Source organism: Cydia amplana, chromosome 25 (assembly GCF_948474715.1).
Source record: "Cydia amplana chromosome 25, ilCydAmpl1.1, whole genome shotgun sequence".
Taxonomy (NCBI): domain Eukaryota; kingdom Metazoa; phylum Arthropoda; class Insecta; order Lepidoptera; family Tortricidae; genus Cydia; species Cydia amplana.
Window position 1 is genome coordinate 826,082 of NC_086093.1, and position 23,902 is coordinate 849,983.

General features: G+C 44.0%; 1 protein-coding gene across 1 annotated transcript in view; it reads left to right on the forward strand.

Moving 5' to 3' along the window:
• The window catches only part of LOC134659549 (dynactin subunit 1), a 49,599-nt gene that overhangs the window by 19,467 nt on the left and 6,230 nt on the right, over positions 1 to 23,902 (forward strand). The window contains exons 10-24 of the mRNA XM_063515214.1: positions 262 to 410; positions 3,461 to 3,640; positions 7,176 to 7,310; positions 8,285 to 8,417; positions 10,137 to 10,334; positions 11,747 to 11,831; positions 12,652 to 12,757; positions 13,921 to 14,083; positions 15,014 to 15,180; positions 16,145 to 16,282; positions 17,719 to 17,904; positions 18,336 to 18,464; positions 20,535 to 20,657; positions 22,401 to 22,540; positions 23,423 to 23,547. Of these exons, the coding sequence (XP_063371284.1) occupies positions 262 to 410; positions 3,461 to 3,640; positions 7,176 to 7,310; positions 8,285 to 8,417; positions 10,137 to 10,334; positions 11,747 to 11,831; positions 12,652 to 12,757; positions 13,921 to 14,083; positions 15,014 to 15,180; positions 16,145 to 16,282; positions 17,719 to 17,904; positions 18,336 to 18,464; positions 20,535 to 20,657; positions 22,401 to 22,540; positions 23,423 to 23,547 (2,157 nt within the window). The remainder of the gene's footprint in view (positions 1 to 261; positions 411 to 3,460; positions 3,641 to 7,175; positions 7,311 to 8,284; positions 8,418 to 10,136; positions 10,335 to 11,746; positions 11,832 to 12,651; positions 12,758 to 13,920; positions 14,084 to 15,013; positions 15,181 to 16,144; positions 16,283 to 17,718; positions 17,905 to 18,335; positions 18,465 to 20,534; positions 20,658 to 22,400; positions 22,541 to 23,422; positions 23,548 to 23,902) is intronic.

Below are 23,902 nucleotides of genomic sequence, written 5' to 3' on the forward strand. Positions count from 1 at the left end.
GTTGTCGAAGCGATAGCGATTGTCAGCTTGGCTAGGCCGGCTGATTTGACTAGTAGTGATGTCACATGTCACATGCTAGTGTTTCATATAAATACCATAGTAGCTATAAATCGTTTTGGCAGTTCGAAAAAAGAAACTGATTTCACTAGTAGTCAAATACCCTATTACGAAATACCGAGCCTAAAGCCCCGTTTCCACTGACGCGACCGACGCGCGGGAGCTGCATGTCCACCCGTAACCGGAACCGTGTGCGCTGACCAGAGCACCCGTACGCAGCGACGGAAGACCGCGCGGCCACCGGCTACGAGATGCGGCAGCTGCAGCAGCAGAACTCTCGGCTGCGAGAGACCTTGGTGCGGCTGCGGGACCTCAGCGCGCACGACAAGCATTCCATGCAGAAGATGAACAAGGTAAAACTATAAAAAAGTGGGCGCCATTTTGAAAATTTCCATTTTTGGGCGGATCGTACACTAAAACTAGTGCCCACGCCAATTCCTGGGATTAGGTGCCAAGCGGACCCCATGAGCCGTGGCAAAAATGCCGTGACAACGCGAGGAAGATGATGACATTTTTGGGGTGCTCCAAAAAAGCCTCGTCCTTTTAACAGACCTCGGCACCTGCTCAGCATATAAACAAGGTGATTCTTAACAAACAGACGCCATTTTGAAATAAAACGACGCCATTTTAGTTTTTTACATTTATTGGTCCGATTGCGTTACACATTGATATATAAGGTCTCCGGCTACGAGATGACAGCTGCAGCAGCAGAACTCCCGGCTGCGAGAGACCCTGGTGCGGCTGCGGGACCTCAGCGCGCACGACAAGCATTCCATGCAGAAGATGAACAAGGTAACACTATAAAAAAGTGGGCGCCATTTTGAAAATTTCCATTTTTGGGCGGATCGTACACTAAAACTACTTAAGAACTAGTGCTCACGCCAATTCGTGGGATTAGGTGCCAAGCGGACCCCATGAGCCGTGGCAAGAATGCCGTGACAACGCGAGGAAGATGATGACATTTTTGGGGTGCTCCAAAAAAGCCTCGTCCTTTTAACAGACCTCGGCGCCTGCTCACCATATAAACAAGGTGATTCTTGACAAACAGACGCCATTTTGAAATAAAAGTGGACGCCATTTTAATTTTTTATATTGTTGGCCCGATTGCGTTACACATTGATATATAAGGTCTCCGGCTACGAGATGACAGCTGCAGCAGCAGAACTCCCGGCTGCGAGAGACCCTGGTGCGGCTCCGGGACCTCAGCGCGCACGACAAGCATTCCATGCAGAAGATGAACAAGGTAACACTATAAAAAAGTGGGCGCCATTTTGAAAATTTCCATTTTTGGGCGGATCGTACACTAAAACTAGTTAAGAACTAGTGCTCACGCCAATTCGTGGGATTAGGTGCCAAGCGGACCCCATGAGCCGTGGCAAAAATGCCGTGACAACGCGAGGAAGATGATGACATTTTTAGGGTGCTCCAAAAAAGCCTCGTCCTTTTAACAGACCTCGGCGCCTGCTCAGCATATAAACAAGGTGATTCTTAACAAACAGACGCCATTTTGAAATAAAACGACGCCATTTTAGTTTTTTACATTTATTGGTCCGATTGCGTTACACATTGGTATATAAGGTCTCCGGCTACGAGATGACTGCTGCAGCAGCAGAACTCCCGGCTGCGAGAGACCCTGGTGCGGCTCCGGGACCTCAGCGCGCACGACAAGCATTCCATGCAGAAGATGAACAAGGTAAAACTATAAAAAAGTGGGCGCCATTTTGAAAATTTCCATTTTTGGGCGGATCGTACACTAAAACTAGTGCCCACGCCAATTCCTGGGATTAGGTGCCAAGCGGACCCCATGAGCCGTGGCAAAAATGCCGTGACAACGCGAGGAAGATGATGACATTTTTGGGGTGCTCCAAAAAAGCCTCGTCCTTTTAACAGACCTCGGCGCCTGCTCAGCATATAAACAAGGTGATTCTTGACAAACAGACGCCATTTTGAAATAAAACGACGCCATTTTAGTTTTTTACATTTATTGGCCCGATTGCGTTACACATTGATATAAGATCTCCGGCTACGAGATGCGGCAGCTGCAGCAGCAGAACTCCCGGCTGCGAGAGACCCTGGTGCGGCTCCGGGACCTCAGCGCGCACGACAAGCATTCCATGCAGAAGATGAACAAGGTAAAACTATAAAAAAGTGGGCGCCATTTTGAAAATTTCCATTTTTGGGCGGATCGTACACTAAAACTAGTGCCCACGCCAATTCCTGGGATTAGGTGCCAAGCGGACCCCATGAGCCGTGGCAAAAATGCCGTGACAACGCGAGGAAGATGATGACATTTTTGGAGTGCTCCAAAAAAGCCTCGTCCTTTTAACAGACCTCGGCGCCTGCTCAGCATATAAACAAGGTGATTCTTGACAAACAGACGCCATTTTGAAATAAAACGACGCCATTTTAGTTTTTTACATTTATTGGCCCGATTGCGTTACACATTGATATAAGGTCTCCGGCTACGAGATGACAGCTGCAGCAGCAGAACTCCCGGCTGCGAGAGACCCTGGTGCGGCTTCGAGACCTCAGCGCGCACGACAAGCATTCCATGCAAAAGATGAACAAGGTAAGACTAAAAAAATGGGCGCCATTTTGAAAATTTACTTTTTTGGGCGGATCGTACACTAAAACTAGTTAAGAACTAGTGCTCACGCCAATTCGTGGTATTAGGTGCCAAGCGGACCCCATGAGCCGTGGCAAAAATGCCGGGACAACGCGAGGAAGATGATGACATTTTTGGTGTGCTCCAAAAGAGCCTCTTCCTTTTAAACAGACCTCGGCGCCTGCTCAGCAGGTAAGGTGATTCATGACAAGCACTTCATGCAAAAGATGAATAAGGTAAGACGACAAAAGTTGATACTAAAAAATAATCTGGGCGCCATTTTGAAAATTTTCATGTTTGGGCCAATCGCATAAGGCTTCGAGAGAGCCTCGACTCCGCACGGAGGGCAGCCATAGGTGGGAGCGAGAAACGGCGTTCGGACCTTACGTTCCCACTTGTGGTCGGGCAGTGAGGCCGTATAAACATTGAAAAGACAAATAATCCGTAGTAAAATCGACCAAAAGTGAGCGCTTATAAAAATTCGTTTCATCTTCATCTATCTTTATCCCACATAAAAAAAAGATTATTACTAGCGAACTTAATACATAAGGACCCTTTTGTGATGGGAAGGTCCTAAGGGAGCCAAGGGATTCCACCTGTGCAATTTCTTGGTCCAATGTGTATTTACGTCTCACATTTTGCTTAATGAGGGAGATAGACGAAATGCATGGGCCAAGAAATTGGACAGGTGGAACACCACCCTTATGAAACATAAGGACCGTTCTCTGATAGAAAGCCACATATCATTGATAACTTTTTGACATTTGAAACAGTTCTAAACATCTTCTAAATTTCCAGGACATAGAACAATACAGATCCGAGATAGCGGAACTGTCTCGCACCAAAGAGAAGCTGTCCACCAGGGTCGAGGAGTTGGAAGCCCAGGTCGCAGACTTACGAGAACAGGTGGATGCAGCACTTGGGGCTGAGGAGATGGTGGAACAGCTAGCTGAGAAGAAGATGGCGTTGGAAGACCAGGTTAGTAGACCGACAGAAAACTGAGTTTAGGTAGACGCAGACTGGGTAGAACTGCTAGCTGATAAGATGGCGTTATAAGACCAGGTGAGTTGACCACCAGGGTTGAGGAGTTGGAAGACCAGACCTTCGGGAACAGGTGGACGCTGCACTTGGGGCTGAGGAGATGGTAGAACAGCTGGCTGAGAAGAAGATGGCACTAGAAGACCAGGTGAGTTGACCACCAGGGTTGAGGAGTTGGAAGACCAGACCTTCGGAAACAGGTGGATGCAGCACTTGGGGCTGAGGAGATGGTGGAACAGCTGGCTGAGAAGAAGATGGCACTAGAAGACCAGGTGAGTTGACCACCAGGGTTGAGGAGTTGGAAGACCAGACCTTTGGGAACAGGTGGACGCTGCACTTGGGGCTGAGGAGATGGTGGAACAGCTGGCTGAGAAGAAGATGGCACTAGAAGACCAGGTGAGTTGACCACCAGGGTTGAGGAGTTGGAAGACCAGACCTTTGGGAACAGGTGGACGCTGCACTTGGGGCTGAGGAGATGGTGGAACAGCTGGCTGAGAAGAAGATGGCGTTGGAAGACCAGGTTAGTAGACCGACAGAAAACTGAGAGTTTAGGTAGACGCAGACTGGGAAGAACTGCTAGTTGAGAAGATGGCGTTATAAGACCAGGTGAGTTGACCACCAGGGTTGAGGAGTTGGAAGACCAGACCTTCGGAAACAGGTGGATGCAGCACTTGGGGCTGAGGAGATGGTGGAACAGCTGGCTGAGAAGAAGATGGCGTTGGAAGACCAGGTTAGTAGACCGACAGAAAACTGAGAGTTTAGGTAGACGCAGACTGGGAAGAACTGCTAGTTGAGAAGATGGCGTTATAAGACCAGGTGAGTTGACCACCAGGGTTGAGGAGTTGGAAGACCAGACCTTCGGAAACAGGTGGATGCAGCACTTGGGGCTGAGGAGATGGTGGAACAGCTGGCTGAGAAGAAGATGGCACTAGAAGACCAGGTGAGTTGACCGAAAGGAAACTGAGGGTTTAGGTAGACGCAGACTGGGTAGAACTGCTAGCTGAGAAGATGGCGTTATAAGACCAGATGAGACGGCCAGGGTTGAGGAGTTGGAAGCCCGGGTCGCATACCTTTAGGAACAGGTGGATGCAGCACTTGGGGCTGAGGAGATGGTGGAACAGCTAGCTGAGAAGAAGATGGCTTTAGAAGACCAGGTGAGTTGACCACCAGGGTTGAGGAGTTGGAAGACCAGACCTTCGGAAACAGGTGGATGCAGCACTTGGGGCTGAGGAGATGGTGGAACAGCTGGCTGAGAAGAAGATGGCACTAGAAGACCAGGTGAGTTGACCACCAGGGTTGAGGAGTTGGAAGACCAGACCTTTGGGAACAGGTGGACGCTGCACTTGGGGCTGAGGAGATGGTGGAACAGCTGGCTGAGAAGAAGATGGCGTTGGAAGACCAGGTTAGTAGACCGAAAGGAAACTGAGGGTTTAGGTAGACGCAGACTGGGTAGAACTGCTAGCTGAGAAGATGGCGTTATAAGACCAGATGAGACGGCCAGGGTTGAGGAGTTGGAAGCCCAGGTCGCATACCTTCAGGAAGAGGTGGATGCAGCACTTGGGGCTGAAGAGATGGTTGAACAGTTAGCTGAGAAGAAGATGGCACTAGAAGACCAGGTGAGTTGACCACCAGGGTTGAGGAGTTGGAAGACCAGACCTTCGGAAACAGGTGGATGCAGCACTTGGGGCTGAGGAGATGGTGGAACAGCTGGCTGAGAAGAAGATGGCACTAGAAGACCAGGTGAGTTGACCACCAGGGTTGAGGAGTTGGAAGACCAGACCTTTGGGAACAGGTGGACGCTGCACTTGGGGCTGAGGAGATGGTGGAACAGCTGGCTGAGAAGAAGATGGCGTTGGAAGACCAGGTTAGTAGACCGAAAGGAAACTGAGGGTTTAGGTAGACGCAGACTGGGTAGAACTGCTAGCTGAGAAGATGGCGTTATAAGACCAGATGAGACGGCCAGGGTTGAGGAGTTGGAAGCCCAGGTCGCATACCTTCAGGAAGAGGTGGATGCAGCACTTGGGGCTGAAGAGATGGTTGAACAGTTAGCTGAGAAGAAGATGGCACTAGAAGACCAGGTGAGTTGACCACCAGGGTTGAGGAGTTGGAAGACCAGACCTTCGGAAACAGGTGGATGCAGCACTTGGGGCTGAGGAGATGGTGGAACAGCTGGCTGAGAAGAAGATGGCACTAGAAGACCAGGTGAGTTGACCACCAGGGTTGAGGAGTTGGAAGACCAGACCTTTGGGAACAGGTGGACGCTGCACTTGGGGCTGAGGAGATGGTGGAACAGCTGGCTGAGAAGAAGATGGCGTTGGAAGACCAGGTTAGTAGACCGACAGAAAACTGAGAGTTTAGGTAGACGCAGACTGGGAAGAACTGCTAGTTGAGAAGATGGCGTTATAAGACCAGGTGAGTTGACCACCAGGGTTGAGGAGTTGGAAGACCAGACCTTCGGAAACAGGTGGATGCAGCACTTGGGGCTGAGGAGATGGTGGAACAGCTGGCTGAGAAGAAGATGGCGTTGGAAGACCAGGTTAGTAGACCGACAGAAAACTGAGAGTTTAGGTAGACGCAGACTGGGAAGAACTGCTAGTTGAGAAGATGGCGTTATAAGACCAGGTGAGTTGACCACCAGGGTTGAGGAGTTGGAAGACCAGACCTTTGGGAACAGGTGGATGCAGCACTTGGGGCTGAGGAGATGGTGGAACAGCTGGCTGAGAAGAAGATGGCACTAGAAGACCAGGTGAGTTGACCACCAGGGTTGAGGAGTTGGAAGACCAGACCTTTGGGAACAGGTGGATGCAGCACTTGGGGCTGAGGAGATGGTAGAACAACTGGCTGAGAAGAAGATGGCTTTAGAAGACCAGGTGAGTTGACCACCAGGGTTGAGGAGTTGGAAGACCAGACCTTTGGGAACAGGTGGATGCAGCACTTGGGGCTGAGGAGATGGTGGAACAGCTAGCTGAGAAGAAGGTCGTTGGAAGACCAGGTTAGTAGACCGAAAGGAAACTGAGGGTTTAGGTAGACGCAGACTGGGTAGAACTGCTAGCTGAGAAGATGGCGTTATAAGACCAGATGAGACGGCCAGGATTGAAGAGTTGGAAGGTCAGGGCGCAGACCTTCGGGAACAGGTGGACGCTGCACTTGGGGCTGAGGAGATGGTTGAACAGTTAGCTGAGAAGACCGACAGAACATTTATTGTATTAAACACGTAATGTCCAAAAATAAGGTACAGGGTGGCACCTCCCGAATACTCAGAATCTACTATAATTCCGAAGGAATGATCATTTTTAAAATCCGAACCCCCGAAAACCTCGAAAGCGAGTACTATAGTCACTTTCACGAAAATGTAAATGATCGCCTTTCTGAACTTCCAAGCATCATTTTCGGAACCACCACCCCCGAAATCTAGAAAACGACTACCATTTTTTTTGCACTAATATAATGTTTATTCATTCATTTGTATTTCCAGGTGGAACAACTGAAACAAGACGTGGCTGAACTGGAAGCTCTCCAAGAAGTCCACGAGCAGCTGGTGGAGTCCAACCGAGAGCTGGAGCAGGACCTGCGCGAGGAGCTGGAGATGGCCCAGAGCGCCACTAGAGAGGTATGTGACTATAGCTCTAATCAAGACTTGGCTGAGCTGGAAGCTCTCCAAGTCCACGAGCAGCTGGTGGAGTCCAACCGAGAGCTGGAGCAAGACCTGCGCGAGGAGCTGGAGATGGCCCAGAGCGCCACTAGAGAGGTATGTGACTATAGCTCTAATCAAGACGCGGCTGAGCTGGTAGCGCTTCAAGAAGTCCACGAGCAGCTGGTGGAGTCCAACCGAGAGCTGGAGCAGGACCTGCGCGAGGAGCTGGAGATGGCCCAGAGCGCCACTAGAGAGGTATGTGACTGTAGCTCTAAACCAATGGTTGACCAATCAACTTTTTCTTGTCACTCGTTGCCATGGTTACGTTCTCCTGGGTCACTCTTTAAAACCAGATTTTAAGGCATTTAAATACACCAAACACGCTTTTTTGTGATACTTGTAAACCCTTTCCATTGAGGGTCGTCTACCAAGCGTGTCAGAAGAAGGTGGTGTATAATGTATTCTAATAAATTATGCTATTATTGTCTCTTGGCTGACCGGACAGAATAACAACAAGAAATAGTTCATCCACCCGTGGTCCTTGGAAGCACCTGAAGTGGTCCACGAATTTATTAAAAAAACATCCCTTAATTATAATTTCTTTTTTAGGGTTAAGTACCCCAAGGGTACCCTATTACTAAGACTCCGCTCTCCGTCTGTACGTTACCAGGCTGTGTCTCTTGAACCGTGATAGCTAACTAGGCTAAAATTCAAAGCGTGTTTGAAAATAGTTAATTTACGATACAAGTGCGGAAAAGAGGAAATACGAAATAGTAGAATGTTTTAAATCGACACGAGTTGCGAATTACCTTTTCGCACGTGTATCGTACAACGTTTTACAGTACATATGGCACTAAACTTTCGACATATGCACGGAAAATGCCCTTTCCCGCACTAGTTCGGGAAAGTAGAACCATATGTACTGTAAACTGGTATTTTCTTCTGCCCAGGTGGTGCGCGAACGCGAGGCCGCGTTCGAAACCATCATGGATCGCGACTCCACCATTCTGAAGTTCAGGGAGCTGGTGCAGAAGATGACTGAACAGTACAATGAGATACGGAACCAGCTGGAGTCTAAACAAGGTATTTAAAAAGAGTTTTTAGGGTTCCGTACAGTCGGCCAAAAATGTGGTCTACCACTCTACGGTTGAGGTTCGTTTGAACGTCATGAGACAAGGTCGATTTACTTTAAACTCCGTTAGAAAAGTCAACCTTAGCGATTGCAGAAACTTTTGTCAAAACTGGTAGACCACTTTTTTGGCCCACTGTACCTCAAAAGGAAAAAACGGAACCCTTATAGGATCACTCGTGCCTCTGTCTGTCCGTCTGTCACAGCCTATTTTCCCCGAAACTACTGCATCAATTAAGTTGAAATTTAGCACACATAATGTAAGTTTGTGACCCAAAGACGGGCGTGTAACGTAAACAAATAAATTTTAAACATTTGGGAGGGCCACTTTTGGGAGGTAAATGAGAAAATTCAATAATAAAGTTTTTCAAACTATATCGTGCCACATATCAAATGAAAGAGCTCATTGTAAGAATCTCAAATATATATTTTTTATAATTTTATGATAAATAGTTTAGCAGTTATTCAAGAAAATAGACAAAAAAAGACCATTCCCCTTATCTACGAATCTACTGGGTCTAAAATTTAGAAAAAAATACACAAAATAGTTCTTTACTTACAGATGACAGGAAACCTATTAGAAATGTGCAGTCAAGCGTGAGTCGGGATTAATTATTTAATATTTGATCCGACCCCTACTTGAAGTTAGAAACGTTTTTATAGACATTCCATTCACGTTCCACATAAAAAAATACATTGTTAAAATTGGGTAATGTTTGGAACCCTTAGAACGCGAGTCCGACTCGCACAAATACAAATGGTTTATTCGCAGTAATATGGTTACATAGTGGTTTTAAGTATTAGGTACAAAATTGTTCTACATATTACGCCTTTTCTGGCGTGCGAATATCAAATGAAAAACTTAAAATTAAAGGATTAAATCTATCATGCAACTAACTTAACTAATATATTACAGAGTCTTCTTTGTAAGCAAAAAAACTCGTTTATTGAGTAAATTACTCTATGAGTAAGCCATTGGTGGAGCTGAGATCGGTCACTTGACCGTTTTTAGGGTTCCGTACCCAAAGGGTAAAAACGGGACCCTATTACTAAAACTTCGCTATCCGTCCGTCCGTCCGTTACCAGGCCGTATCTCATGACCCGCGATAGCTAGACAGTTGAAATTTTCACAAATTATGTATCTCTGTTGCCGCTATACTTAACAACAAATACTAAAAACAGAATAAAATAAAGATTTAAGTGGGGCTCCCATACAACAAACACGATTTTTTTGCTCTATTTGTTGATGGTGCGGAACCCTCCGTGCGCGAGTCCGACTCGCACTTGACCGGTTTTTTTTTTAATTTTTAGGGTTCCGTACCCAAAGGGTAAAAACGGGACCCTATTACTAAGACTCCGCTGTCCGTCCGTCCGTCCGTCCGTCTGTCACCAGGCTGTATCTCACGAACCGTGATAGCTAGACGTTGAAATTTTCACAGATGATGTATCTCTGTTGCCGCTATAACAACAAATACTAAAAACAGAATAAAATAAAGATTTAACTGGGGCTCCCATACAACAAACGTGATTTTTGACCGAAGTTAAGCAACGTCGGGCGGGGTCAGTACTTGGATGGGTGACCGTATTTTTGCTTGTTTTGCTCTATTTCTTGTTGATGGTGCGGTACCCTCCGTGCGCGAGTCCGACTCGCACTTGACCGTTTTTTTTTTCAGGTTCCCCAGCCCCGTCCGAGCAGGAGACTCCCGAGCCGTCCCGCTCGCCGCCTGTTGAACTCGGCGCGCTGGCGCAGCTGTCCCGCGCCTGCACGCGCTCCGTGGACCTGCAGCTGCGCGCGCTGGAGCTGGCGCAGGCGCGCGCACGCGCAGACATGCTGGCCGCCTGTCTGCCCGACCACTTCATGCAACCGGCGGGTGCGTATAGACAAACATAATTATTAGTGTCCGACCGAAACATGTTTTTTTGCCGAAACCGAAACCGAAGGTTCGGCTTTAGCTCTAGTTTCGGCCGAAACCGAAACCGAAACTTTTGCAGATTTATTAAAATCGTTGAAAAAATGTCATTAAACCGCTTTTATACACATATTAAGACTGCGTCGACCGTCCAGTGGCGCCATCATTAGGGGAATTGTGTTTTCTAATGAACCAATTCATTTATTGTATACATAAATATTGTTGTCCTACTTGCTCCCCAACTTTTGGTCTTTGTCACATAGTTTAGTTTCATAGTACGAAGTACTATTTCGTATGTTTCGGCTTCGTAAGCTTTTTTTAACTTCCAAAAACGATAAAAGTAAGGGTACCATTCGATTCCTTACATTTCATCCAAAAAAATATTGTATAGGTAGCAACTATATACATAAACGCAATATTTCAGCGACAAAAACGCAATTTTCTTGTTTTGTCCATACTACAAGATGGGCGATGACGTCACGGCCCCTGGCCGTTTTGTATAGGGCGTTTCGCGAGTGAAGTGCGACTGTCGGCCTTTGACTACAATTTCTGACTTTTGTGTTACTTTAATGCAACGGGTCCCATATAGACATTTGATCCTAAAAACAAACCCGATCGATTGATACCATAAATGAAAATTAGTCATGTAGCCTATTCTTGCATATTTATTTATTTATTTTATATATTTCGGGGATCTCGGAAACGGCTCTAACGATTTCGATGAAATTCGGTATTTGGGGGTTTTCGGGGGCGAAAAATCGATCTAGTTAGGTCTTATCTCTGGGAAAACGCTAATTTTTGAGATATTATATGTTTTGTCTCCCAGATATTATAACTAAAGAAAGAGTGGCAACTTTAAGTTTTTTTTACCAAAACGCGAATTATTTCGTAGTCGACATCTAGCGTCAAGTAGCGGACATTATCAGTACCGCTAGTTTACAATAGACGTAGCAGCGAACACACACTCTAATGCTCAACAATTTTTAGCTAAGTAGTAGCGAAACTTGTGACATCTAGTGTCAAGTAGCGGTACTGATAGTTCCACTACTTAACGTTAGATGTCGACTACGAAATAACTCGCGTTTTGGTAAGAAAAGTGATGTATGGAGTTACCAGTCTTTCTTTACTTAAATATTTCTATGGTATAGGCTAGATGACAAATTTTCTTTTATGGTATCAATCGATCAAATGTCTATATGGCACACATTGCATTAAAGCAATACAAAAGTCAGAAATGATAGTCAAAGTCCGACAGTCGTACTTCACTCGCGAAACGCTCCTAACAAAACGATAAGTGAACGTGACGTCACGGTCACTGAATACGTACTTGCATAGATGTAGCAGGTTTATTTTACTCCTGGTACTTGTTACAGGTGACCACGACGCCATTTTGTTAATCCTGCTGTTGCAACGGCTCACCACCAAAGCGGACATCATTCTGGGACAGATCAGGGAACGGTATGTTTCTCTTTCACCCCTTGTTTGTAACAATATATCACTACATAGTATAAAACAAAGTCGCTTCCCGCTGTCTGTCTGTCTCTATGTATGCTTAGATCTTTAAAACTACGCAACGGATTTTGATGCGGTTTTTGAAGTGAAAACTTCTTTAGCGGCGCTGGGCACTTTTTGAGGTGGGGAAAAAAATGATAAACTCGAGACAGCGTAAGGCGATCACGTGACCGTAAGGGGCGTAAGGTTTAGATGGCCACTCATAATTTAGATGGCATTTAAATCAATAAAGAAAAACTCAATGTTATTTGACATTTATGTTGCGGACTCCTTTTCAAGACTCTTTACCTATGTTCAAATAATTGGACGTTGTCATGGCAGTATGTAAATAAACATGTCAGTGAAAAAGTGTGATCTTATTTGAGAATGATAATAATATATAATAAATAAATAGAATACCTCCGCTAAAGGTATGTATCGTTTTACCGGGCGTCGGTAACATAGTGAGGTGAGTTTTCACTTCTATCGTCACTACTACTACTACTACTACGGCACTACTACTAGTACTAACAGTGATGTGCTTAGGGGTTTCAAGTAATGCGACGAAATAACGTTAGATGGCGTTAACCTCAATTATACATAGTGCTGCAGACATTTTGCCATAGTGATTGAGTTTTCACTTCTGCCGGCACTCCCTGAGTGCAACCCGTTATTTTTTTGTCTTACACTAGTACTAGCACCCAAAAGAAAAGGATGAATATAGTTTTTTTTGTTCTAATTTACTGACAAATTGGTTTGACCAACTATATTGTTCTGTGTACAACAGGTTCCCTGCTGTCAACGTGTGGGACAGAGAGGCGGTGACAAAGACGCACACAGCGGTGCAGTACAGCTTCCGATGCCAACTAGAATACCAGCTCCACATGATACAGGTTTTTTTAAATACTACGACGGTGGCTAACAAGCATACATCCTGCTGAGAAACGCCTGAACAGAAACGTATCATTTCCTGAACACTTTAGAACAACAACGTCCCACTATTTTCTTTCATACATGTCCATAGAGAAAAAAATACATTGAGTGCTCACTCCATACATCAGTTTTAGTACCAAAAAGCCTATTAGCATCTAGCATTGAGTAGCGGAACTATCAGTACTGCTACTTGACAATAGATGTAGCAGTACTGATAGTTCCGCTACTCGATGCTAGATGTAGACACTGAAATTAATAGTCTGAACTGATGTATGGAGTGAGCACTCTTGTCATACTATATTTCTCTATGTACATGTCAAGATTGTTTAACATTTTTATAATGCTAAAAATACGAGTTATAGCCGATTTAGAAATGGGGAATATTATTTTTTACAAGCTTTTATTTAACTTGCAATGTACCTATGCATGTAGTTATGTTTGTACGGGTCAAATTTTGTAAGTTAAATTTGACCCACTACCCGACTTCAAATGACGCTGAAAATTTGCATACATACGGGGTGGCCCAAACATTTGTGTATTAAAAAAACCTTGTCAACGTATTTTTGGACCAACCTGTATGTAAGTCGGGTGACAATGCAATATTATGATACCATCGAGCTGATCTGATGATGGAGGCAGGAGGTGGCCATAGGAACTCTGTGATAAAACTGATAAAATAAGGCAACCTAATTGTGTTTAGGGTTTTTAGAATTGTCTCAATGAGTATTAGTTGTCCGTGGAAAGAAAAGTACAGTCAGCGATAAAAGCTTGTGTCAAAAATGAAATTTTTGCCAAAAACTTATTATTTGACGGATTTAACACCTTTTTTTATAGAATAGAAATAGTTTATTCGTGGCAAAAAGAAATAAAGAAATAACAGATAAAAAAAGAGGAAAAAATAAATAAAAGTTACACTTAACATTACAACACACAACATGTAAATAGCCACGAAATGGTCCCGATTCAGCATGGTTTTAGCCTGGATGGACGAACGCTGGTCTTCCGTCGGGGCCATGGACGAGTGATGCACGGAAAGTACACAACATTTAAACGTAACAACACACAACAATCAACAACACACATAACATAACATTTAACATGTATATCTATTTTATTCTACCAGTGTATAGTATCGATGTGGGTGTGGACCCTGGACTCGTGCAAGCCTGAGCTGCTCCTGAAGGCCGCCAGCGCCCTACCGGACGCTACTCAACAGGAGAAAGCGTTGGACGGCGCCTTGCAGCTGCTTAAAACCAATGAGTTGGACGAAAACGTGGGACTAGACGGTATGTTTATACCGCTTTTTATCTATTTTATTCCACCAGTGTATAGTATCGATGTGGGTGTGGACCCTGGACTCGTGCAAGCCTGAGCTGCTCCTGAAGGCCGCCAGCGCCCTACCGGACGCTACTCAACAGGAGAAAGCGTTGGACGGCGCCTTGCAGCTGCTTAAAACCAATGAGTTGGACGAAAACGTGGGGCTAGACGGTATGTATAAAGCCACGTTTTTACTTTGAGCGTTTTTGTTTAGAAACACGGTTTATAAATATAATATATGTCTCTAGATTACTTTTTGCTACACTATCGCATTGGGCAACTATTATGATATCTGTACCGTTATTATCAATCACTACATAGTATAAAACAAAGTCGCTTCCCGCTGTCTCTCCCTATGTATGCTTAGATCTTTAAAACTACGCAACGGATTTTGATGCGGTTTTTTTTAATAGATATAGTGATTCAAGAGGAAGGTTTATGTATAATTTGTTAACCCGTGCGAAGCCGGGGCGGGTCGCTATTTATCAATGAATAAATAAGGCTAGTTTCCAAATGAGTTAAAGTTTAACAGGAACGATTATTGGTACATACATGGTATATTAACGTGAAAAACTTTCCATTCAGGGTGTGCTACCAAAGTTTCGGAGTCCAACCTAGCTCCTAGCAATTTAATAAGCTTTCTCATTCACTCCGGCGAAATAGTGCTGTCCTCTGATGTGCAAGTTGCGAAACCTTTACATAAAGCTAGAAAAATTTCGAAAATGATGGTAATTTCACAAGAAATAGAGGAAGGTTTTCTTATACGAATGAAAAACTACTTTGCCTGTACAAAAAAATACGTATAGAAAACTTTGCTATTTGGGAAAATCCCAATTTTGTATCCGGTGTTTATGCAGTTGAAGGCCACTTTAAACCTATCCTATCTATGTATCCCACAGGTATCGAGCGCTGCTGGACCTACCTGTCCGCCATGTGGTCAGCCCTCGGCCTCTCGGCCCTGGAGCCGGAGTATCCCCGCGAGGCCGTCGCGCACGCATGCTGCGCGCTCGACGCGCTCGCCAGGGCGCTACACGCCGACGCCAGCGCCCTACAACAGACGTTACTGGTAATTTTACATAGGCACCGTTACCCCAAAGCATCGTGCCATAACTTATCTGCGAGGGTACAGTCACCTGCAATAATATGTTACTCTTTGAAGGCCGCAAATATATGTGACACGCTCTTATGGCTCTACAAATAAGATCGTGTCAGATATTATTGAGGCCTTATTTGTGTAACATATTATTGCAGGTGACTGTACATAAGCAAAGTACACGTTGACGACAGTTTCCAAGTAGGCATCAAGCAAATTAGTACAAATTGACAACAGATTACAATAAAGTATCGTTACCCCATAACACGATGCCATATCTCATCTTGAGTGTACATATGCGTTACACGCTGACGCTAGCGCCCTACAACAGACGTTACTGGTAAATTTACATAGGTATTGTTACCCCAAAGCATCATGCCATAACTTATCTACGAGGGTATATAAGCAGAGTACACGTTGTTTCCTTGGTATTTCTCGTTGCATAATGTGATATCATCACTTATCTTTGGGTGAACAATTGTAATTAGAACTACTTTCAAAGTAAAAAAGAGTATCAAAAGTTTTGTCTTATTGTAATTCGATTACAACGAGAGATAACTTCGGCCTCGCAGTGATTTAAACTTGGTCACATACAATACAGGTCGCGGGTTCGAATCCTGGGAAGGGCTTTTATTTGTGTTGTTTACACAAATATTTGTTCCTGAGTTATGGATGTTTTCTATGTAAATTAATATTTATATGTATTTAACTATATATTATATATATCGTTGTACCACAACACAAGCCTTATTGAGTTTACTGTGGGGCTTTGTCAATCTGTGTAAGAATGTCCTATAATATTTATTTATTATTTATACAACCGTCTTATATAGTAATAAATAATACACTGACCAACATTTTTAAGTTTCCCCATAATATCATGCGGTAACTCGATTATAAACGTACATAAACATAATACTGTTATTATTTGTTTCAGCAAGCGGAGCACGGGCTGGAGTTAGGGCAGCTCCACACGCACATGATCACGACGGCGAGCGCGCTGCAGCAAGCGTTGAAGAGCGCCCGCCGCCGCTTACCCCCCGCACCTCAGGCGCCAGTGCCGCTGCCAGTTCAGGTATTTTTTAGGGTACCGTACCCAAAGGGTAAAAACGGGACCCTATTACTAAGACTCCGCTGTCCGTCCGTCCGTCCGTCTGTCACCAGGCTGTATCTCACGAACCGTGATAGCTAGACAGTTGAAATTTTCACAGATGATGTATTTCTGTTGCCGCTATAACAACAAATACTAAAAACAGAATAAAATAAAGATTTAAGTGGGGCTCCCATACAACAAACGTGATTTTTGACCGAAGTTAAGCAACGTCGGGCGCGGTCAGTACTTGGATGGGTGACCGTTTTTTTGCTTGTTTTGCTCTATTTTTTGTTGATGGTGCGGAACCCTCCGTGCGCGAGTCCGACTCGCACTTGGCCAATTTTTTAGCATTAGAAAGAACTTCGCAGAAGTAAGCTTGTGGTTCCAAATCCGGCACTTTTAGCGGTAATAATTTGAAGTAAATTATATGTATTCACCATAATTCAATAATTATTCACAATTAAAGAGCCTGATAAAAATTGCACGCTTGCTTCTGTGGAGTTCTTTCTAATGCAAAAAAAACGAACTATAGTTTCACCTGTCCAGTTGTCTGTCTGTCGGTCTGTAATCAAATCTTGCAAGTTAAATTTGATCCACTTCCCGGTTTCCGATTGAGCTGAAATTCTGCATGCATGTATAAATCGGATGACAATGCAATATTATTATGACATAGAGCTGATCTGATGATGGAGACAGGAGGTGGCCATAGGTACAGCAATTTATGTAAAAAAACATGATAGTGTTTTAATGAGTGTAGAAATTGAAAAAAGTCCGTTTTTTTATTAATTTGGCAAAGTACGCTGTTGTTGTTGCTGTTGTCCTGTGGCACCCCAGTGGTTTTTTTTAAATTTAATTTTTTTTTTATTTAATAACAAAGGGCCTTCATAAGCTCGCGTCACGCCTTCCTATCTTCAGCGACCCTTCTGGCTATAACACGCTAGGAAGCACCTTTTTTGCTTGCAACACATAGTTTTACATTCCTCGGGAGTTTAAATAACATACCAAAAGTACAGCTTTCTTTCTTTTTTAGGGTTCCGTACCCAAAGGGTAAAAACGGGACCCTATTACTAAGACTCCGCTGCCCGTCCGTCCGTCCGTCTGTCACCAGGCTGTATCTCACGAACCGTGATAGCTAGACAGTTGAAATTTTCACAGATGATGTATTTCTGTTGCCGCTATAACAACAAATACTAAAAACAGAATAAAATAAAGATTTAAGTGGGGCTCCCATACAACAAACGTGATTTTTGACCGAAGTTAAGCAACGTCGGGCGGGGTCAGTACTTGGATGGGTGAATGTTTTTTTGCTTGTTTTTTTTGCTTGTTTTATTCTATTTTTTGTTGATGGTGCGGAACCCTCTGTGCGCGAGTCCGACTCGCACTTGGCCGGTTTTTTTGAGCATTTTTTTTTATTGCAGCTAATCGAGAAGCTGCGAACAGAGGCGGCGGCGACGCTGTCTCGCTGCGCGCGCGCATCGTGGCTGGCTGCGCGCGCGGCGTGCGCGTGCGCCGCCACGGCGGGCGAGCGCGGCGACGGCGCGCCGCTGCAGCACGCCGTGCTGCTCAACGTGTGGGCGCAGGCCACCAACAAGACTTACCAACAGGTCACACACTTTACTAAGGCCCACTTGCACCATCCCACTAACCCGGGGTTAAGCGGTTAAACCGTTAACCCAGTGTCAAATTGTACTGGTAAACATGGTAACTCCATGTTTAACCGGTTACCCCCGGGTCAGTGGAATGGTGCAAGTGGACCTAACTATGAATAAAATATATATGTCTGTCTCATTCTAGCATTAAAAGCGCGACGCAGTAGTGCTAGATCTGTCTCATTCTAGTTTTAAGAGCGCGATAAGAGTGCAACACGGTTATGGAAGTGTACACTTAAATAACCCCATAATATGATGCCATAACTCATATAGAAATGTTCATAATCGTAATAAAAAATCGAAATACTCTACTATCAAGTGTTATTGAATGTGTGGACGCAAGCCACAACAGTTAAAGTATATTAAAACACGCCGTTTTGTTACAGGACGACCACGGGCCAGTGCGCACGATCAAACACGCCCTAGCGGCCGTTAGCGCTGACGTCACCAAACTGGCAACCATGGCCGCCGAGAAGGAGTATGACATGATGTCACTTACTAACGTAGCCGATAAGGTAAGATAGAATATTATACATTTACAGTTAGTATGGATCAAACACGCGCTAGCGGCCGTCAGCGCCGACGTCACCAAACTGGCAACCATGGCCGCCGAGAAGGAGTATGACATGATGTCACTGACCAACGTAGCCGATAAGGTAAGAGACATATCACACACTTACAGTTAATACGCACGATCAAACACGCCCTAGCGGCCGTTAGCGCCGACGTCACCAAACTGGCAACCATGGCCGCCGAAAAGGAATATGACATGATGTCACTGACCAACGTAGCCGATAAGGTAAAGCTTTGGATTCCTCCGAAAGCGGTGCCGTCATATAGCGGCCGTCATATAGCGGCGACAAAAAGACGGCCATCTTTACGGTGACGACATGTGAAAAGTACCACGGCGTCATAACACACCGTCAGCCACCAAGGTCAAAGCGGCAAATTTGAAAAATGTAGGCGCGAAGGGATATCGTCCCATAGAAAATTAGAATTTCGCGCCTTTTTCTACTGACAAGATTTGCTTGGCCATCTATAATTTACTTGGAGGATGAAATATCATCAGAAGAGGAAAATAATCGTAGTACGGAATCATTTATTCAAATCTCGTGTCATTTATTCAAAATGGCGTCACCGCTATCTAATAAAACGTTCACGAAACTCGACACCGTCATGACGGCCGTCATCCAAATGACGGCACCGCTTTTTTACGTTACGTTGACAATCAACGCCGTCTAGGAAACCGCGCCATCTTGTCTACATAGACAACGTTCTAGTGACGTCATTCACCGCTATATAGCGGCCGTCATATGACGGCACCGTTTTCGGAGGAATCCAAAGCTTAAGATAGACAATATAGTCATATCCTCTGGCCCCCACACATCAAAACTTGCCAAGACAAATGCAACTTTGTGTTGTCAAAGTAATGATTCAGAATTGAATGGCACAGGAGAGCTATTTATAGGCCGCTGGGCGACTAGTGGTTAAGGTAAACTTACAGCGTACAGTTAGTAGTCGGCTTCACCAAACTGGCAACCATGGCCGCCGAGAAGGAATATGACATGATGTCACTGACTAACGTAGCCCATAAGGTAAGATAGAATATTATACAGTTTTTATCAATCAGACGGAAGCTAATATTTTCATATCACTATCACTACATGGTATAAAACAAAGTCGCTTTCCGCTGTCTGTCTTTCCCTATGTATGCTTAGATCTTTAAAACTACGCAACGGATTTTGATGCGGTTTTTTTAGGGTGATTCAAGGTTTATGTATAATTTGTTAACCCGTGCGAAGCCGGGGCGGGTCGCTAGCACAGAATAAGTAATAGTATTATCATACAGAACGGCCACGCACCGCCCCGCCCCGACTCGCATTACCTCGCCCCGCGCTCGCCCCGCGACTGCAATCTGACGGACTTCTGGCGTGCTCTCAGTAAAGCGACTACCCACACATACACAATGACGCGTGTACAGACGTGCCGTGCATTGCACACATATAAACGCAAATGATTTTTAGGGTTCCGTAGCCAAATGGCAAAAAACGGAACCCTTATGGATTCGTCATGTCTGTCTGTCTGTCTGTCCGTTCGTATGTCACAGCCACTTTTTTCCGAAACTAAGAACTATACTGTTGAAACTTGAAGTATTTTCACACAAAAATAGAAAAAAAAACAATAAATTTTGGGGGTTCCCCATACTTAGAAACTGAAACTCAAAAAAATTTTTTTTTTCATCAAACCCATACGTGTGGGGTATCTATGGATAGGTCTTCAAAAATGATATTGAGGTTTCTAATATCATTTTTTCTAAACTGAATAGTTTGCGCGAGAGACACTTCCAAAGTGGTCAAATGTATCCCCCCCCCCCCTGTAACTTCTAAATATGATGTACATTACCATGCAAATTTCACCGAAAATTGGTTTGAACGAGATCTAGTAAGTAGTTTTTTTAATACGTCATAAATCCCCTAAATACGGAACCCTTCATGGGCGAGTCCGACTCGCACTTGGTCGCGTTTTGATGTATGGCGTGTCCGCCTTGTGTCGCTGGTATGTTCTAATATGTATATGTGTTGCAGCCGACTCCGCCCGTGGTGCTGCGCGCGCAGCTCGTCAAGAAGCAGCTAGAAGAGACCAAGACCTTGACCATCAAGCTGGAGAACAAGGAGGCCGACATTAAGGAACTCAGGAAGGCGCTCAAGGTCAGTTACTTTTCATTTCTCATAAGGGCAGGCATGGCCATAGAGAAAAAAATACATAGAGTGCTCACTCCATACAATTTTGGTGTCTAGCCATAGTAGTTGTCGGTACGGAACGGACGCCTGCTCGCGCTTGCGCCACCTAGCGGTCATATCTGGCGTAATAGACGCGTTTTGTTACAGAGTGAACCTTCTGTACCTAGTATTGTTTATTCTGTGATCAGGGTTCGAAATGATAATTATCAATTATAGTTATCTTGATAATTATCAATGATAGTTGTCTTGATAATTATCGTGATTGTTATGCCTGATAATTATCGATTTGATAATAACCTAAAATATAAAACCTGTAATAGGTATATAAAACATCCCAATCATTATTTTTTACTATCAAAGATTCAAAGAAAATAAATATAGCACTATCCATACCTGGGATTATTATCCGATATTTATCGGATAATTATCAAAGACTAACTATCTGGATAATTTCGTACCCTGTTTCTCATGCTCTGAAAATGGGTCTTTGTATAACTACGAAGCGGGCTGAAAGTGATACGTTATGCTTTCCAACTACGTTTTTTTATTTCATTATTTTACGATAAGCATACTGCCTTCCAACCCAGAGGGTAAACCAGCCCTTATTGGGGTTAGTCCGGTTTCCTCACGATGTTTTCCTTCACTGAAAAGTGACTGGTAAATATCAGATGATATTTCGTACATAAATTCCGAAAAACTCATTGTGTACGAGCCGGGGTTCGAACCCGCGACCTCCGGATTGCAAGTCGCACGCTCTTACCGCCACCAGCGTTTTTTTTTAACTTAGCCAATCTATGTGTAAGAATGTCCTATACACCCTGTTTTTTTTAATTTCAAGGGTGCATTCCTGAGCTTAAATCAAGTAACTTTCTCAAAGACACCGATATTCTAATTAACTCCATTTCGGAGATAATCAATAATTTATTTTTTCCTATAAGGCCTCTACAAGCGTGTACACTTGCCTTAGGGCCGGTTTACATATTGATTAGTGTTTAGAATGAGTTCATACATTTGCTACTAAACTTAAGTACAATCTCGGTCGATCGATGTTCGAAATGACATTAATATGTCACAGATTTCAATTGTTTGGTTGAGTTAAATGTAATTCCCGTGTTACAACAACGCTACATGCTACATTTAATTACTTTTTAAACTTAATTTTTTTTTGTAAAAATGTAAAAAAAAATTTTTTTTTAATTAACTATTTTATTTGCTTATCTTAAACGTACTTAACCATACCCCGAAGTTAACGGAATTCAATAAAAACACGGTGTATATATGTTTATATATATTTTATTAATAATTACATATTATTAATAAAAGTTAAGCGCTAAAGCTAAAGCTATTATTAAGCGCTGGTGGCCTAGCGGTAAGAGCGTGCGCCTTTCAATCCGGAGGTCGCCGGTTCGAACCCCGGCTCGTACCAATGAGTTTTTCGAAACTTATGTACGAAATATCATATCATTTGATATTTACCAGTCGCTTTTCGGTGAAGGAAAACATCGTGAGGAAACCGGACTAATTCCAATACGGGCCTAGTCTACCCTCTGGGTTGGAAGGTCAGATGGACGCTTTCGTAAAAACTAGTGCCCACGCCAATTACTGGGATTAGTTGTCAAGCGGACCCCAGGCTCCCATGAGCCGTGGAAAAATGCCGGGACAACGCGAGGAAGATGATGAAATGTTCACCAACTACGCATGTGTGTGTAGGCAAAGCAAGAGGAACTATCCGAGATGCAGATCCGGCGCGAGCTCGGCGAACGTAAGCTGACGTCGGCGGCGCGCGACGCGGAGTTGAAGGCCGAGCAGCTAGCTCGCAAACTCGACGACGCCAACAACCAACTTAAACGGTAACTTTTTTATTAGTACAGTCCCTTAACTCTCAGAATGACCTTCGGATGTTAGAAAGATACATCGGGTATCGGCGATAACATGCGAAGGTGATACTGATGTTCTGCTTTCTTATTAACTCACAAACAGTTTTAAACTTACCGCAAGAAGTTAAGGATACCTATTGTCTCAATGTAAAATAAGCCCTACTTTAATGACATTATGCTTAATATCACATATTTCAATATGCAATTAGATCTAGTTATGGTGGTATTAACTACTCTACATAGTTTAAGGCTGAAAAGACGACTGCACTCCTGGGGTGTTGTATTGCAACTAAATTAGTAATTCACTGTCATTTTCTATTACACGATTACGCCCGATTTTACCCGAAAAACTAAGGTCATTATGACAGTTAACGGACTGTATATTGTGTATTAAAGGTTGTAAACTAGAATTCACGAACGAGTGTGAGTTGAAGCCTGATGCTGAAGGCGAGGGCTTAATTAACACGAGTTCGTAATTCCTGTACCGCCCGTGGCACACACGTTTTTCAGGGGTCCCTTTGTTTCCCATAAAGTTTTATTACATAAAGTATTGATTGTCATATTATCACTAGTCATAAAACTGAAACCGTTAACTTTTCAGGATTTTCCTGTTATGCTACAGATAGGTTAGGTTAGTTTTATGGCAATGCTGAAATAAATTATGACTCACGAAAATGCGGGCTAACAATACATTATGACTTAAAACTTTTTGGGTACAATAGAGACCCCGTTTTTCATCACACTTGTGAGGATAAAAAAAAGAAAGAAAGAAAGCTTCTGCCTAATTTCGGATGTAGGTACATCTTGTACAATACATATCTGTGTATCGGTCTTCAATTTTAATTTTGTCCACAGGAAAGAGAAAGAGTTCGAAGAGACGATGGATCATTTACAACAAGATATCGACTCGCTGGAACACGAGCGCGGCGCGCTCAGAGACAAACTCAAACTGTACGCCAAGCGAGGCGGACAACACCACGGTATGTTCGCTAGCTTTACAGCACATGTGCTACTTTACCGCACTAGTGCGATAATGGGGTTGGCCGGTCGAAATGTAGCAGATGGCGCCAGCATAGCTTGCCCAATCCCTAGCATAATAGGGTATTTGACTACTAGTCAAATCAGTTTTTTCGAACTGTCAAAACGATTTGCTTCTATGGAATTTATATGAAACACTAGCGTGTGACGTCACAATCAAATTACCTACTCTTTATAGTTTTATACGGGTTTTAAAATATAAATTGTGTCTAAAAATAACTGCTGTCAGGCGTGTCTCACTCAGCGATTTCGTCGCTTTGCTACAGGTAGCTAAAAGTACATCCGTTCGGCCCCAAT